The sequence below is a fragment of the Sphaerodactylus townsendi genome, linkage group LG06, assembly GCF_021028975.2.
Source record: "Sphaerodactylus townsendi isolate TG3544 linkage group LG06, MPM_Stown_v2.3, whole genome shotgun sequence".
NCBI classification, from domain to species: domain Eukaryota; kingdom Metazoa; phylum Chordata; class Lepidosauria; order Squamata; family Sphaerodactylidae; genus Sphaerodactylus; species Sphaerodactylus townsendi.
In genome coordinates, this window is record NC_059430.1 from 132,916,069 (window position 1) to 132,932,811 (window position 16,743).

At 52.9% G+C, this 16,743-nt stretch overlaps 1 protein-coding gene across 7 annotated transcripts; it reads right to left on the reverse strand.

The window, feature by feature from the left end:
- Positions 1–464: 464 nt before the first annotated feature.
- ACP7 (acid phosphatase 7, tartrate resistant (putative)) lies at positions 465–15,514 on the reverse strand. 7 transcript variants are annotated; one of them, XM_048499334.1, is made up of 14 exons: positions 12,791–14,249; positions 12,177–12,394; positions 10,028–10,228; positions 8,138–8,320; positions 7,996–8,021; positions 6,290–6,387; positions 6,099–6,161; positions 5,532–5,646; positions 5,324–5,437; positions 4,313–4,370; positions 3,668–3,735; positions 3,270–3,341; positions 2,696–2,833; positions 465–1,689 (listed from the first exon to the last, which is right to left on the reverse strand). In XM_048499334.1, exons 2-14 carry the CDS (start codon positions 12,283–12,285, stop codon positions 1,624–1,626), a joined length of 1,311 nt encoding a protein of 436 aa, XP_048355291.1. In that variant the 5' UTR covers positions 12,286–12,394; positions 12,791–14,249; the 3' UTR covers positions 465–1,623. The 7 variants fall into 7 exon arrangements, 6 of the variants coding, with proteins under 6 accessions (XP_048355291.1, XP_048355290.1, XP_048355289.1 ...); XM_048499333.1 differs by having other exon boundaries at positions 12,177–12,313; positions 12,842–14,248; XM_048499332.1 differs by having other exon boundaries at positions 12,842–14,248.
- Between the last annotated feature and the right edge of the window lie 1,229 nt (positions 15,515–16,743).

The window sequence follows — 16,743 nt, forward strand, 5'->3', positions numbered from 1 at the left end:
GTCAGCCTGTGATCTCGAGTCACAGAAGGAGACCAGTCAGCTGGGACTTCTATCCCAGGGTCGGACCACGTTAACAGATTGTAGGATAAGTCACCAGTAGCTCCGAGAAGCTGTGGTCCCAGATCAATTCCACTTGCAACCCTGGGCGAGTGCGCTGAAGAACCAGCTGCCGCACCAACCTGGCCACCGGTCCTGATTCAGTTTGATAGCCTTCAAACACATTACCGAATTCCTCCCTGCAAACCAATCTCTCCCCTCGGGGATCTCCCGGCTCGTGTGGCTGAGAGAGACTGGTTAGTGTCCCGGTCAGAATGCAGAAAGGGAAACTCTGAGGAATCTTGAGAAGCACGGCCTTGATGAAAAAATCCATCCAACTCCTCCTGAGTTGGTTCTGTGATAAAAGATGAAAAGGGAGAGACATCTTAATGTCAGAACATCCTGAAACCAGTCAATTGCAACAGTTGTTGATGAACAATGGCTCCTTTATTGCAGGTCAGAATAGTCCAGAACAGTACAATGTACAAAGACGTCTCTGGCTGCCCCAGCCAGAAAGTATCTATTTTAAAGTAACTAACAAGCCCAATTCCCCCGCCCACCATACAATCACACAGCTGCACTACAGACCAAATTATTTGGCCTTAGCTGAGCGGAGGAGAGATAAGCAGTCAGGAAGCAGCAGAAGAATGGTTTCACACAGCAGATTCACACAGACCAGAGTTCCCATCCCTCAGGACTCAAGCTACCCTGACACCAGCCTGGCCAGCTGGCTTCTCCATAACCCTGCGTGTGGGCAAATAACTTCAATGTTGGGGTGCTGTGTGGTTTCCGGGCTGTATGCCCGTGTTCTAGCAGCATTCTCTCCTGACATTTCGCCTGCATCTGTGGCTGGCATCTTCAGAGGATCTGAACTTCAATGTTTATCCTGAATTTTTTTAAAAAAATCAAACTTCTACTCCAGTCATTTTCCTGAGTTTTAATATCTCCATTCAGTGCAGCAGGAAGACACCCCCCGCCCAAGTTTGAAAGCCTGACAGCCCCCAGCATCCCCATTCTGCCATTTCACAGGTATGAGTGTTACTTGCAATTGCAAATTAGGGAGATGTTTGCATGGAACAGAGACCTGAACCCAATACTAGACTTGCGTCTTATGCTGTTGAAAGAGACATAATGTATGGAATATACTACTAAAATGTTCCATTTGTATGCTGAAGTCAGTATATAAAGTGCTTCATATACATTATCACAATGATCTCTCTGACTGCCCTGTAAGGCAGGCCAGAATAAGCCCCTGATGGCTAATGGGGCACAACGGATCAGAGTGAGGGGCTTGCTGAACCCACCCCGATTAAATTTCTGGCTCAGATGAGCTCTGAACCAATGACTTCCCACATCACAGTTCATTTGTTTAGCGCCCCCCCCCCCCAGCAAAGAGAGAAAGAGAGACCAACTGTGCAGTGTTGCAGAAAAGAATAGCCACAGATGCCAAGAACAGGACAATGGGGACGAAGAAGGTTCCAGAGTCAGAGCAAAGGGCCGCTCTGGGAATTTCTGCAGTCTCACTTCCTCTTCCACTCTGATGAAGGTTGCTGGACCTCAGTAGTCCCCCAGTCTCCCTGGACAGGACTAGTGCCATGTTTCGGGGCCATGGTGCTCCTTGATCAGCCAAATCCCATCCACAACTTGCCCATTCTGAAAGACAAACAAAGAATATGGGATTAGCAACCCTCATACATAACCCACGAGGTCTGGCAGAAGCCTGGCTTGGCCAAATGTATCCTATCTGGGAAATTGCAAACAATTGAGAAGTGGAATTTTCTACCAGTCCCAAATTAGTATCTTTCAAAGTATTCGGGGGGTGGGGGGGTTGAAGACAACAGGCTGTAGCCCGTTCTTGCCAGATATCAGAAGCTAAGCAGAGTTGGCCAGAGGGGGGGGGGTGGCACCCGGGGACAACACCTGCTCCGGGCACCCACCCACCCCGTGCCCCCCCCCTTGCGCTCAGAGGCAGCTTGGACGGGCAACCCAGCAGCAGATGGGCTCCTGGGCTGGCCTGCTGCTGCAGCGCCTGTCCAAGCCCTGCCCCCCCCCCCCCTCGGCTGGGAGATTGCGCTGGCATGCCCGGCCTCTCCCCTGCCAGGGGATCGCGCCGGTGCAAAAGGCCTCCCAACTGTGCAGCTGGGCCCAGCCTTGGGTGCCAGCGAGCAGCACCCTGGCATGGGGAGAGCCGCCAGGCACCAGCCAGGTCACCACGCCATGAGAGAGGCAGGATGTGGGGACCTGGCCAGCACCTGGCTGCCCCCCTCCCACATGCCCAAAAAATGTGCTCCTGGTGACATGGGTTACCCACTGGAGTTGGCACTTGGATGGGAGGTCATCATGGATGACTCTGCAGAAGGTGGCAACGGCCTCTGATTCTCACTCACTTGCCTTCAGAGCCCCTTACTGGGGTTGCCGTAAGTTGTTTCTCACTTGACAGCACTTACATAGGTAAGAATCTCTGAAGCCAATTCCAGTGGCCAAGATTCAGGATTGGACCCCCAGGGCCCCCACAGCCAAACTCTGCAGGAAGGGGAGGATTTGGACAGTTGACGACTCGTGGACGGGGCTATTTCAAAAGCAGATATGCCAAAAGCTGAGCAGAACAAGGTGCGAAAGCCATGTGCTCAGCATTGCCACGAGCTGAACTGGCCCCTACCTGGTCATCGGACACTTGTTCCAGCCAGATGTGGGTCCAATTGAAGATCTGCATGCGGGTGTATCCGTAATCTTCGATCCTGACCGCGCTCCATTCTCGTGCCTCCGGGACAAAGGGGTCCAGCTGCTCTCGACAGCCCTGTTGGGGAGGGGGGATTCACAGGCTGGGCACACTCCTGAGAGTTTCTTAAAGAACCCTGCAACTGGTACACCACGGATAAGAACAGCCACCCCCACCCCCGCCCAATTTCCCTTTCTTCCCAATTGGTAAACAGAGGTAGGACCTCTTCTGACAGCTTCCAGCATGAGGATGACAGCTGCAGTGAGAAAAAAGGAACTCTGTGGACACTCTCTTGCTGCTTGATATGCCAAAGAAAAGGAACTGCTGTTTCCAAAGAAGGCCTCTTACTCTTGAAGACAATTCAATGTAGGACTGCATTTATCTTGATTTAGTTTTTTATGTATTGGCCGTACTAGCTGAGTTTTTTAAATTGTGGCTTTTCAATGGGGTTTCCTTGTCTTACGTTCCACAATATCGGCTAATAAATGTTTTCAGTAAACGGTCTCTCACTTACAGCTGACCCAGTGATAATATGCACAGGGGCGCCAGGGTTCGTGTAGGGGGCCCTGGAGCTGCCATTGTAAACCTGGATGGGGAAAGGAGAAGAGAATCACTTGAGTGCCCTTGCCCCCAAGAGCAAAAGGGCCGGGAGGTGAGGTAACAGCCAACCCCCTCCTCAAGACCCCCTGCCTGGCGGCTGGCCAGACCCCCACACAGCTGGGGAGAGAAGCGAGGCCATCTGCTCACTCTAACTGCCTGGCAGAAACTGGAAAGGATGACCCTACCCCACCCCTACCCCCACTCCCAGGATCCTGCCAGAGGGAGATCTTGCAAGTGCCCTTTCCTCATACCCGAGAGGTTTGGGGCAATTTCCTCTCAAAGCCCTGGCTTTTCCTTCAGGGCAGGAATCACCTTGTAGTTGTAGATGGGCCAGAGCCTCTCATAGGAGTGTTCGTGGGCCCAGAGCTCCAGGTCAACCCCTAGCAGGGAAAGGAGACAAAGGGGGAGGGAGGTTGGTTGGGGGTCGCAAAAGTTCAGAAATCCAGTCAGGATGGCTTCACTGTCTGACCCAAGACCCAGCTTTTGCCAGAGAGCCCAGATCCAAACCCTCCGCTCCCCAAAAGGGTCTGCCAGCTCATCCTGTAACTTCTTCAGGGCTGCTCCCTGGGGCTGAGCCCATGCAGGGGCTCTCAATAGCCACCCCATTTCTGCACTCCTTAAAAAATATTTCCCTACTGAACTGGGCCAGTCCCCTCCCCCCTACACTGACCATCAGCCCCACCATACGGAACCCAGAGGCAGCCAAGAGGCATTTTAGCTGCAGCCAAGTAGTGTTTCCTCCACAAATTCTAATGCCAGCTGAGCAAGCTATTAAGGAGAGGATGTTTTGGAAGACTTTGATTCATAGGGTCACCTTGAGTTGGAAGCAACTTAACAGCACTTCTCTCTCTCTCTCTCTCTCTCTCTCTCACACACACACACACACACACACAAGCTAGAAACCATCAGCATTCTTTTGAAGCAGTGAACCCCTTCAGAAGAAATGCACAAACATACCATACTTATAGAACAAGTCTTCCAGGCCATACCGGTGCCCATGAAGCCCCTGACGGATCTAGAAAGGGGGCAAGGAGAAGAACAGACAACAATTCTTGACAACTGTGTTTTTTTCCTTCCCAATAATCTCAGCATTCGTTTAGCGTCTGCTTTTCCCTTCTTAAAAAGGCAAACCTCCACAGTCAGCTCAACCCAACTAGCTGAAGCAAAGACACTCAGTTGAGAATTAAAGATGCTTGTTTGACCCAGATAATTTACATCCATTTTCTTTATGTACTTGATTTTTTTAGTCACCGCTCACCCAAAGGGCCTGGCAGAGGCTTACAACATTAAAATTGTATAAATGAATTAAAAACAACATAAAAGCAGGTAATAAAAATAAAATATTAACAATAAAAATTTAAAACTATTAATATAGATGGCTAATCCCATACCACTAACAACCTGAACACGTGAATTACACTTCAAAGGTCAGCCAAAATAATTTGGCCTTGCAGAAACAAAACAAGCCCAGTAGGGCACAGGTGGCCTCAGAGACTGCATTCCACAAGGTAGAAGAAGGAGGAGGAGAGTTTGGATTTATATCCCTTTCTCTCCTGTAAGGAGATGCAAAGGGGCTTACAATCTCCTTGCCCTTCCCCCATCACAACAAACACCCTGTGAGAGCTCCGAAAAGCTGTGACTAGCCCAAGGTCACCCAGCTGGCGTGTGTGGGAGTGTACAGGCCAATCTGAATTCCCCAGATCAGCCTCCACAGCTCAAGCGGAAGATGGGAATCAAACCCGGTTCCTCCAGATTAGAATGCACCTGCTCTTAACCACTACGCCACTGTAGGGGCTACAACCAAAAAGCCCCTTCCCCTGGTGGCAGCTAACTGGGGCCGGGCACCTGCATGAGGCTGTGAGAGGATGAACAAAGGGAGCACAGTTCCCCAAATGAGCACAGGTTGCAGAATCCAGCTTAGTTAGGACAGGAAGACCTTGGAGCAGCCTCACCCCACTTCTCACTCACGATGCTCTCGTGCCGCGTACAGTCGTCGAGGTCATTGTTGGAGCAGTACATGGGCCGGTGTCCCATGGTGATGATCCAGGGACGTTCCTTGCGCCTTTCGGGCTGGCTTGCCTCCTGCCACAAGAGGGAAAGGGATTTCGCAAGCAGCCCCTTCCATCTGGAAACCACCATCCCCATAACATACCCCACCTCCAGGGCCACTCCTTACCTGCAGGTCTTTCTCCAGCCACTGGAACTGCTCTGCCACCAGGTGCTTTCCATACTTCAAGAAAAAGTACACCTCCGTGGAAAAGGAGACGAGGTGAGCAGGGCCGATGTCCCAGCTGGGAGGGAGGGCAGAAGGAGCCTGTGATCCAGGGGAGGAGGCTGGCGAGCAGCAGGCAGCCAAACCGGGACACCCACCCACGGAGCTGCCAGTCCGTCACGGTCAGACCTGCCTACTGAGGCTGGCAGGGGCTCTTTTACATCACCTATTTCCTGACTGCCCAGGGGAAGCTAAGCAGGGTCGGTCCTGGTTACTATTTGGATGGGGGACTACCAAGGAAGTCGAGGGTCGCTATACAGAGGCAGGCAGTGGGAAACCACCTCTGAGTGCCTCTTGTCTGGAATACCCTGTGGCATAACGGTCATGAGCCCGAAAGCCTGATGGACAGAAGGGTGTTACATTCATGAGCACATGGGAACACAGTGTGCTGTGTGCCCTTCGAGTGCCTCTTCCCCAAGGCCAGCCAGAGGTGAGGAGCTTCTGTCAGCTCTGCCTCCAGAGGACACTCGCCTGTACCAGAGGTTCTCAGTGCCACCGGGCATGCTGAAGCGGGCACGGTAGTTGGAGAAGTTGCTAGAAGAAAAAGAGAGAGGTCAGGGTCCCTTTCTCAGGCCAAACCTGAGGTGCCCCTTAACGAGGCCCCAGCTGTGCAGGAGATGCATGAGGGACTCTGTTGGTTTCCAGCCCACATCATGACTCACTATTTGGACTCATGGTTCCCGGGGCAGGTCATGTATGGCACCAGCGCAGCCACGGGCTCAATTTTCCTCATGAAGGCGTCTCCAACATGAGCATTATTCTGCAAGTCACAAAACAGAGATAATATTGGGGGGGAGGGCATTTCTGGGCCCTAAGATAAAGGCACAGCTGACTGCCTCAAACAAAAAGGAAGGAAGGAAGGAAGGAAGGAAGGAAGGAAGGAAGGAAGGAAGGAAGGAAGGAAGGAAGGAAGGAAGGAAGGAAGGAAGGAAGGAAGGAAGGAAGGAACCTCTGAACAAGGAGAAAAGGTGCACAGCGTAAATGCCACACACACAAATGCCACTGCAGAGGCACTTATGCCAGGGCGCTGTGTGGAAATAGATGCCCGGGGGCAGTCATGCCATGCATCTCTGGCATTGGAGTCTACGCTGGCACCAAAAGGGGTGTTCCCAGAGGTGGTGCTCATTTTAGTCAGCCTCCTGAGCTTTTCATCCCAGGAACGCCCCTGTAGGCTGAGCCCATTGTGCTGCATGGGGTGATTTCACAGAGATTGGTGGAGCATCACTTTTGCCTCTTAGGGAGCAGCACAGCTGCGATGTTCCCAGTTGCACCACAAGTACCCCCCCCCCCATTGCACTGCAAATCAAATAGATAATGTGAACATTAAAATTTCCAAATGGCTAGCCAAACAAAATCCAAAGGAACAGATTATGAACTGTTATCAGAAGTAATAACAGAACAACAGTAAATCACATAACACAGTACACTTATAATAGAAACCAAGAATTAGTTGTAGTATGCAAAAACACAACAATCCAATATGGAATCCCTGCTCATTTCCCATTTCAATATCTCTCCTTCAGCCTGTGACCTTGCGATTTGCAGCTATCAGCCAAACATAAATTATCTTGTATGAACTACAAATAGCATAAATCAATGAAATCACAAGTTCAAATTAGCACGTGCAGCCTGGAAGATAGTAAGACTGAAGAATTTGCCCCACTTATGTAGGTATACAGAAAAACTACAGGATGTAATTTTCAGGGCCCTGAAACATTTCTCCTTTGTAATTTTTGTTTCAAGCGGTAAGTTCCTAGTCCTCAAGGTTGCAAAGATATGTTCAAAAATGTAGGTGGCCAATGCCTGCTGAAATCTCCAAGTTCAGTCTGGGTGTGGGACGGAAGAAGGTCTGAGAAGAGGCTTCAATTTAGGTATTTATATGCCTAGGTTTGCTGCCACTCCAGCAGATCACAACGTAAAAACACAGACAGTTAAATCATAAAACACAAATTATAAAATCAACCTAATGCTAAAAAAACACTGCCGAAATTGATATCCCTAAGACTGCCCTGTGTCTAGAGAAGGACCAAAAAACAGCTTTACCAGAAGGAATGCTTCAAGCCAGAAATATCCTTTCTGCAAAAACAAAGTCAAGTAACAGCTGAAGACACGGCCTGTCAGCAGAGAGCCAGAAATCCTGCCCGTTGGTTGTTAGGGTGGCCTCGACCCAGGCTGTGGGGTTATTCCTTTTTCAACCCCGAGTGCAGGCAGCAGGCGTGCCACAGAGTGGTGTGCCTTTTCTCACCAAGTCTGGGTGTTTTTCACATCCTTCCACTGACACCTGGCGCACCTCTAGTGCCTTCCTGCTTCCGTTTGAAAACCACTAAAATTCAGACCCCAAATACGGAGGGAGAGGGAAGTTTCTTACTGTGTCTAGGTCGTAGGCAAAATCCCCTGCCAAGAGAAGGAAGACCACAGTCAGGCAGGAGAGGGGAGAGTTGCACAGGGGGGTCATTTTAAGGGCAAGCTGCCTTGGCTCCCACAAAATAACACCCCAACGCCGACCATACCAACGTGCAAGATCGCATCAAACAAGCCCAGCTCCGTGTCACGCCACAAGCGAGGCAGGGACTGCGGGTTCTCCTTGCCCATGTCCCCGAATATGGCAAAGCGGGGGCTCCAGTTGGTGCCATTCAGCAAGGCCTGGAAGTTGAAGACCCGGCTCCAGCCCTTTGGGCTTCCACAGCGGTAGGCTGCAAAGACAGGGAGAAGTCTGGCTCAGGAACTCCAAGGCACCTTCCTTTGCCTGCAGGGCTGCAATGTTTGCAAACCCGGGCATGGTGGCCTGGCCTTCCCAGTCCCCAAGTGGAGGGTGCCGCAGCAAGTGGGGACAAAGGAGGCACTTTCCCTAGCAGCTCTGACCGAGCAGGCTGGCTGAACCTGGCCTGGGCATGTCAGGGCTGGACACAGACTGCTCAAAGGCTGTTTCCCCTCACGTGGCTACCACATCAGTCAGAAGGGAGTTTTCCTTTCCTGGGAAACTGTCTCCCCTAACTACTGTCCCAAATGCCATTTGAGTATTTGTGTTTTCTTTGGATCTTAGGGCCCAGGGGATAAGAACTCAATGAGTATATGCAGTTGGTGAACTAGCTTACATATTACCAATTGCAAGAGTCCCACCCTCCTCAGCTGATCTGGCCTGCAACAGGAGAAGGAAGGCCCATAGCTCAATGGCAGGAATTGATTATGTTGAAGAAACACCTTCAGCAGCTACACCCTACGTAGAAGAACAGATGGAATAAAGAAGTCCTGCATTGTTAATTGTTTGGACTTTCTTGCTTTTTTTTATTTACTGGGTACCATTAGTGGTAACTGTTTTGAGTGCTTTTCTTAAAAGACACTGAAGATTTTGTACAATTGAGTTGTGATACACACACACACACACCCCTTCACTATTATTTATCCCGAAATGATAGAAAGTTGTTGTATTTAAATTAAAGGTTTGTTAATTTGTTGAAGCAATTTCATATTTGTTTGGCAAGCCACAGGGTGTTGTCATTAACTTTTTAATTTTGTTAGGTGTCCAATGGAGACTGATGTGGCCAAGGATAAGTAGGTTACACATGCACACACCCCACCCGCCAAGCACACAACAGAGAATCAGAGCTCCTGGATATTATGCACGCTGCACAGCTAGATTCCAGTCAACCGGAGTTTGATAAGCTTTTCTGTATATGCGTTTTCAGAGTGTGGGAAGAAAGACCAAAGGAGCTCCGTGTCTCAAAAGATCCGGTTGGTCTCTTGGCTGCTATGAGACTCGAATCTGGCTCTTTCTCTGGGGGCCAACAGGGCTCCCCTCGGAAACCGGGCAAGTTGATGAAAGTGTCCTCTAAGGAACTGAAGTGACTCCTTCCCCCCCACCCCCACCCCTGCATTCTGACTTGATATCCACAGCAACCATGAGAGGGGAGGGACTGTCTACATTTCCACCCCCAACACCCCCACCCTGACGCCTGGAAGAGGGAGAATCCCTGCTTCTGCTGCATCTCTTCACAGGATCAAGCCCAACTGCCCTTGGCTACGTACTGCTGGAGACCTGCAAGAAGGATTGTTGTGGGCTTTCTGGGCTGCATGGCCGTGGTCTGGTGGATCTTGTTCCTAATGGTTTGCCTGCATCTGTGGCTGGCATCTTTAGAGGTGTATCACAGAGAGAAGTGTGCATACTTCCCTTTGTGGTACACCTCTGAAGATGCCAGCCACAGATGCAGGCAAACCATTAGGAACAAGATCTACCAGACCACGGCCACGCAGTCCAGAAAGCCCACAACAACCAGTTGAGTCCGGCCGTGAAAGCCTCCGACAGAGGAGTTCACGTGGAGCAAGTGGCGCATTCTCAACTCAGCAAGTGCCAGAGCTTCCCACAGCGCATTGCAAAGAGCCCCGAACGTCCGGCCTCTTACCGTAATGGCGCCCCGGAATGAGCCCGTTCAAGGTGACCCTGTGGATGTACATGGTACGGTGCAGCGGTCCCCCATCCGCAAACTTCGTGGAGCGTCCTCGGGCCCAATGAATGAAGCCTGCTCCCAGATCTGGACCAAACACCACAAGAGAGCCCGCTCGGCCAAAAGTTGTCCAGGTGACTGTCATGGAGGTGGGGTCCCCTGTGGGAGGCAACAGTGGTTGAAGAAGCCCCCCCAAGGCTGCCTTCCACACATTCAACTTGCAGGTACCTTTGGCATTCTGGCGCATGTTGGAGAACACGGCCACAAAACGGCTGCTGCAGGAGGCGGAGGCGGCCACAAAAAGGCTGCCACAGTTCAACATCAACCACACAGACAAGGCCCTGGTACTGCGGCGGCAGCTGCTGCCAAAGCAACGTTTTTCAACATCTGCACATCCATTCAATTCTCCAATGGCCAGACAGGAGACCTGCAGTGCAGAGGCCTCACCTGATGCCACCTGTGTCCTAAAAACAAATGGTAGGCACAAGGAAGGCTGCTGGTGGGTGCCGTGGCCCCTCGAGCGCCATGTTGGGGACTCCCAGTTGATTGTGACTAACAGCAGCACTTCTCCAGCCAGAGAAGGGCCTTTCCCTGCAGACGCTGGGATCTGAACTTGGGGCCTTCTCCAGGCCAACCAGCAGCCCCCCCCCCCCCACATCTAGAAAAAATGGGTTTCAATATAGGAAGCTGCCTGAGGGCACCTTCCCGCCCTTCCTTGGCCAGCCAGACTGACAGCAGCTCTTTGTAGTCCAAACGTTAACATCAGGCCGGACTGGAAAAGCAGCTTTAAACACATTTCAAAATAAACAGATTTCTTGCCCCGGGAGAAGTTTTTCACATTTCAAGCACTTGCCCTCGGACAGATTATAGCAGTGGTGGTGAACCTTTGGCACTCCAGATGTTATGGACTACAATGCCCATTAGCCCAATTGGCCATGCTGGCAGGGGCTGATGGGAATTGTAGTCCATAACATCTGGAGTGCCAAAGGTTTGCCACCATGGGATTATAGGATTCAAAGATGAGGCAGTTAAAAACTCCCCCCTTGTGGGATAGGTGAGGCTGAGAACCGTAACCAACCCACGGTCACCCAGCAGGCTTTGAGTGTAGGAGTGGGGAGACAAACCCAGTTCTCCAGATAACAGTCAGCCACTCATATGGAAGAGTAGGGAATCAAACTTGCTCCTGCAGATTATAATCCACAGCTCCTAACCACCACACCTCACTGCTTGGGTGGCCTTCCCAGCAAGCCCCAGAGGGCAGCTAGGAGGAGAGACTGTGGCTGGCATCAGGATTGGAGCCCAGGACTCCTGCATCCGTAGCTGAAGCTAAGCCGGAACCCGTAACTAGAAAGCCCCCACTTCCCTTCTTGTCTCAAATTTTAGACACACACACACACACACACACACACACACACACACACACACATACATACATCAAGGCACTTAGTGGCTTAGAACAAGTAAGCCAAACGGCCCCTCTCAGGCTTCACCTGAGGCCCGGCTCGGTGTCGCCCAGCCTCTGGAAGGCAGGTGGGGGTCCATCTGAGAAGAGACCCACTTTGGGAACTTCTACCACCCTATTGGCCTCTGGGAGCAGAAGCTAATAATGCTTCTTAAAAAATAATTTTGGACCAAGACGGCCACTTTGTGGCAAAGATTCCAGTTTGCTTGCTTCGGCTCCCAGCAACGCTCTAGGCTTGCTGTAATGGGATGGAAACGTTTCAGACTGTCTCAAACAGAAGTGGGTTCAGGAGCCGAGCGCCCTCTTCCTCCCACTATCCTTACAAAGCCCCCACCCCCGCCCTCCTTGATGTTCCCTCCACCCCCACCTGACCCCAGCTTCTTTTCTCCCTGTCTTTCTCATAGCTGTCTCAGAGTCAGAGAGGAGCCCTGGTCTGGCATGCAGAAGGACCCAGGTTTGATCCCCGGCATTGCCAGTTAAAAGGACCAGGCAGAAAGTGAGGGGAAACCCTTTTCTCTGCCTGAGACCCTGCAGAGCAGCTGCCAGTCAGAGCAGGTAATACTGGCCTTGATGGACTGTTTTGTGTGTTCCAGGTGCTCAGAAAATAACTCCAACAGAGGTTGGTGTGTGAACGGGGAATCTCACCTGGGTAGGACAGGTGCACCTGCTCCGGGGAAGTGCTGGCAGGCTCTTCACACTGCAACTGAGGAAGCCAAAGGTAGAGGAGGCAAGCCAGTCTCCGTAGCTCCTGCATGGTCTCTGCTGGGCTGGTGCCACTCAAACTGAAGTGTGGGGGGGGGGGGGTTAGGCTGCTTGGCAAAGTCACAGGTGAAGAGGGCTGCAATCAGCCAGAGAGGCAGAGGCTGGGGGAGGCAGAAGCAGGCAGGATTTTGGGTGACCACTAGAGAGCACCACTCACCCAAGAGAGTTTGTGGGGCTTCTTGGGCCGTTGCCCTGCCCAGCCATTCTTCGCAAGAACTGGACTAGTAACATCCCACCTCCCTTCTCCTGAGCTGCAGTCTGGATCCAGAAGGGCCAATAGCATGAGAGGCAGGCTGCATGTTCCCGAAGAGTCTGCCAGCCATGCCCCCCCCCCCCACCTTCCTTCCACCCTGAAAGGATTCTCTGAAACTGTCCCTCAGCTCACAAACTCGATCCCAGCACTGTGCCTGGGAAGAGCTGTGGGCCCGTCTGCTGAGACCTCCTCGGGCAAAGGGGAAATGGGGCAGAAGTCAGTATGAGAAAGGAGGGGGCCTCACCGGGCCTGCAGCTGGTCAGCCCAGGGGGTCCAGCTGCTGCAGAGCGCTCACCAAAACCGCTGGTGCAGACGGCTGCAATCAGGAAGTTGATTCACGAGAACCTAAGAAGATGCTGAAGTGCCCTCTATTTGACAAGCTTAGAGAAGAAATCCTGGGGCCTCTTTTGTCTGAATGGGCTGGAAAAGACAAGAAACAAAAACTGAACTATTTGTTGTTGGGAAAGGACAAAAGAGCTTCCAGGGATGTAGCCCAGTTTTGTGTTTAGCAAACAAATACAGGAGAGCAGGTGGGCAGCAGACCCTTCATTCCTACAGAGGAACGTTAAAATAAGCTTTACTTTGCATTTTCACTTTCTGATCTCTTGTTTGTAAATAATTTGAAATTTGGCTTTTGGGGAGTTGTTGTTTTGCTGGTTGTTAACTGTAAATAAACAAACTGAAGCTGGCTGCAATCAGAAACACCACTGCAGACTCCAGAGACAGCCCCCGCCCCGCCCCCCCCGCCCCCCCACAAACACGCACACACTGTAAGCCTAGCAGAGATCAGTGAATGGTAGCAAGGATGAGGCTGGCTTGCATAGAATCATAGGCTCAGAGGCCACGAGAGCCTGACATGCAACCCCCAGCTGTGCTCCTTCAGCAAAGGGACCAAGTCAGTGAGACGTGACAGACCCCTCTGCTGTATCGTGGCTGCACCTGGACTCCTCTCGCCCCGACCTCTGGACCCAACTTGACTCTGGACTCAGACTGGCCCCTCTTGTAATGACACTTGCAAAGTTTGACAAAATGGTGCTCAACTTTGGACTCGGTTTCCTGCCTCAGGACACACAGGATCACAGCAGATACAAATGCTGTGGAACACGGCACCACACACCAGAAAAGGCTACTGGAACACGGTCATACAATCCAGAAAACCCGCAACACCCTAGCCATTCGTAAAGTCTGGGATGGACTCCAGGGAGGACCCCTGTTCTTCTCCCACCTCCCCCCACCCTCCACTCAGGCTAACAGCAGTGTGTGTGGGGGAGGGGGCCAGAGCGTTGTACCAGGAAACCTGAATGGGGAGGTTACACCCCCCCCCCCGTCCCAACACCCCCCTTGCCTTTATACTGTTTAAAAAATGCATTGGCCAGGCCCAGGGTTTCTCTCCCACGTGAAGCACAATTAGTAGTAGTCCCGAAACCTTCTCCATTCTGGGCTGGCACATAAGTGGCCACCCTCCAGCAGCACGACCAGCGACTCTCCTCCACCCGTGTCTGTCGAGGGTGTGGAGAATTTGGCCCTCCTGCCCCTGCAGGCATTTCTGCTTTGAGGCTGCCTCCCCGTCCAGTTCGGAGGCACCACAACCTGCCCCCAGCAATGGCTCCCCCTTTCTCACACTTGTCAGGGGGGAGATGGCTGAGAGCAGGTGGCAGCGGGTCCCAGCCCCCCAACCCGCTCTTTCTATCAGACTTCCTCCTGCAGGCTCCGGGGGGGGGGGGGGGGGGGGGGCAGGGACAGCAATGCAGGCAGCCGAAGCAGGATGGACAGAAAGAAATGGCAGGATTGCTCATTGGAAACTGTAGGAGAGGCTGAAAAGGCCATTTGAAATCATGGGAACCAGGAATGCCAATTGACTTGCATTGAAATACATTAGAGCAGGAAAGAGGCTGCAAAGAAAATGCGGAATGGATTTAAACAAAGGTCTCTGGGGTCACATAGACCTCTCTGGCAGTGGAATGACAGCCCCCACAGTGGAATGAGAGCTACGGGCAGAGCCCCCCCCCTCATTTTTCCTAGACATGGGGGGAGTGGAGAGAAAGATCGAGCCATCTGCCGATCTCATGGAGGAGCGCCAGGTTGGTGAAGGTGCCCAAGTCTGCCGCCCAGAGCCGACGAGCGTGGCCTGGCCCCTGGGCCCCCCACATGATTAGATGGCGTGTGCCCGGGGCCATGGGATACCCCCTGTCTCTGTGGGTGGTACGCCCCTGGCTCGGGGGACAGAAGCTGTGCTCGGAACTGGACTGACAGCCCTGGGAACCGGAATCTGGCATGAAAGGTAGGGAACGCGAATGGCAAAAGAATCTCTGGTCTGGGACTGGAATGGCAGGCCACGTATCGAAATGACAGCAGGAAAGAGAGCAGCCTGTGCTCTGGGACTGGAATGACGGGCCGCACCCCAGAATTACATCCGTGGGGAACCAAATCCACGCCCTGCAACTTGGAAGACTGGTCACAGACTGGAATGATGGTTCCTCGGAGCCTGGATTCCGCTCCCCACAGCTGTCTTTCCAGTGCCTTCCCACTTCCACAACTCAGAGTCTGATACCGGGGCCGTCCTCACAGTGGCAGCGCAGTCTATCTGGGCCCGGAGACCTCCAGTGAATCGGCTCCGCATTTTCTTGCAGCCTCTTTTGCGCTGCCATGTATTTCAGTTGAGCCCATGCAAGCCAGTTGGCACTCCTGGGTCCCGTTATTTGCGGGTGGGAGTGTGGGTGGGTGCAGGGCAGGGCAGGGCAGGCACACTGGGAGGCTGCCCGGCTGCACCACCCACCCCCGGGGACACCCCCAAGGGGAGGAACCCGGAGGCGGGGGGACAAGGGGGGACCGACCCCCACCCGGGAAACAGACCCCTCCTCGCTCGGGAGGGACCTCCTCGGGATATGGCGCCGCCGATCCCTCCGTGCAGATCTCCTGCCTGCTCGAACGTGGTGTCTCGGTGTCCCGCCGCCGCCGCCGCCGCCACCAGGTCACTCACGCAACAACAGTTCCCTGGAGACCTGCTCTGCAGGGCGCGGGGCTCCTTGGCCCCGAGCCAGACCCGCCTTGCTTGCCGGCCCTTCGCCCCGCCCCGGTCCGACCCAGACCCAAAGCGGGTCTGCTTTGTCGGTGCCCGTGTTTCTTCCCAGTGGGCGTCCAAGAGGCCGCGGACGCTGTTCTCCTTCTCCCCGTCTTATCCCCACAACAACAACAACCCCACGAGGTAGGGTAGGCTGAGAGAAGGTGACTGGCCCAAGGCTGACCACTCAGCTTCCGAGGCAGTGCAGAGATTTGAACCGGGATCTCCCAGACCCGTTTGCCAGCTACCGCCCTGGCGCTCTGTGGGCCTGCCCCGGCAAAGAATACCCCAGAGTGGAGGCCAGGTGTGGTAGATTGGGGCGGGGACATAGGTATAGATTTTTTATGGGGGGGGGGGTTCAGGGGTGGGACCACACCCCCACCCGCCCCTAGGGCATGGCCACGCATCCCCAAGCCCCGCCCTTGACCTAGCGCTTATAAAAGCAGCTCTCCGAGGCCAGGGATGGCAGACTCCTTGCCCTCTCCTGCACTCCACCAGCTGGGCTTCCAGCTGGCAGCCAGCAGTTCCTTCTGCCCTCTCCTCTGGGCAGAGGCATAGAGGGAAAATGGAACCCGGTGCAAAATCTGAGTTTTGCGTCCCCACCCCCCTCCCGGCAGCCGCTGCGATGCTGGAATCCACCCCCAAGCATCACTTTAAAAGATGTTTAAACTAGAGAGCCCAAATTCTCCTTTTAACTCTACCTTAAAGGGAGAATCTGGGGTCCCCAGTTAAACAACACTGAAAGTGATGCTGTTTTGGGGTGGATTATCCCCCACCCTGAAACAGCATCACTTTCAATGTTTAAACTGGGGGCCTCAGGTTCTCCTTTTAAATCCATGCCGAAGGGGGTGGATTTAAAAGGAGAATCTGGAGAAATTGGGGGGGTGCCTGCTGTCAGGGGTGCAATTGTTAAGCTAGCAGCACCAAACTTTTAGAGTATCTTTAGGAGAGTCTCCTAATGATACCACCCAGGTTTGGTGAAGTTTGGTTCAGGGGGTCCAAAGTTATGGACCCTCAAAGATTCCATTCCATTGGAAACAATAGGGGATGGGGGCACCCCCTTTGGAAGTCCATAGCTTTGGACCCCCTGGACCAAACTTCACAAAACCTGGGTGGTATCAATAAGAGACCCTCCT

Bases quoted from the DNA above. Each gene is read 5' to 3' on its own strand.
- ACP7 (XM_048499334.1), bottom strand. From the start codon at position 12,285: ATGCAGGAGCTACGGAGACTGGCTTGCCTCCTCTACCTTTGGCTTCCT. The intron at 8,321-10,027 runs GTAAGAGGCCGG...CTGTCTTTGCAG, and splicing joins CATTCCGGGGCGCCATTACG to CCTACCGCTGTGGAAGCCCA. The intron at 4,371-5,323 runs GTGAGTGAGAAG...CCCCCTTTCTAG, and splicing joins GTACGCGGCACGAGAGCATC to ATCCGTCAGGGGCTTCATGG.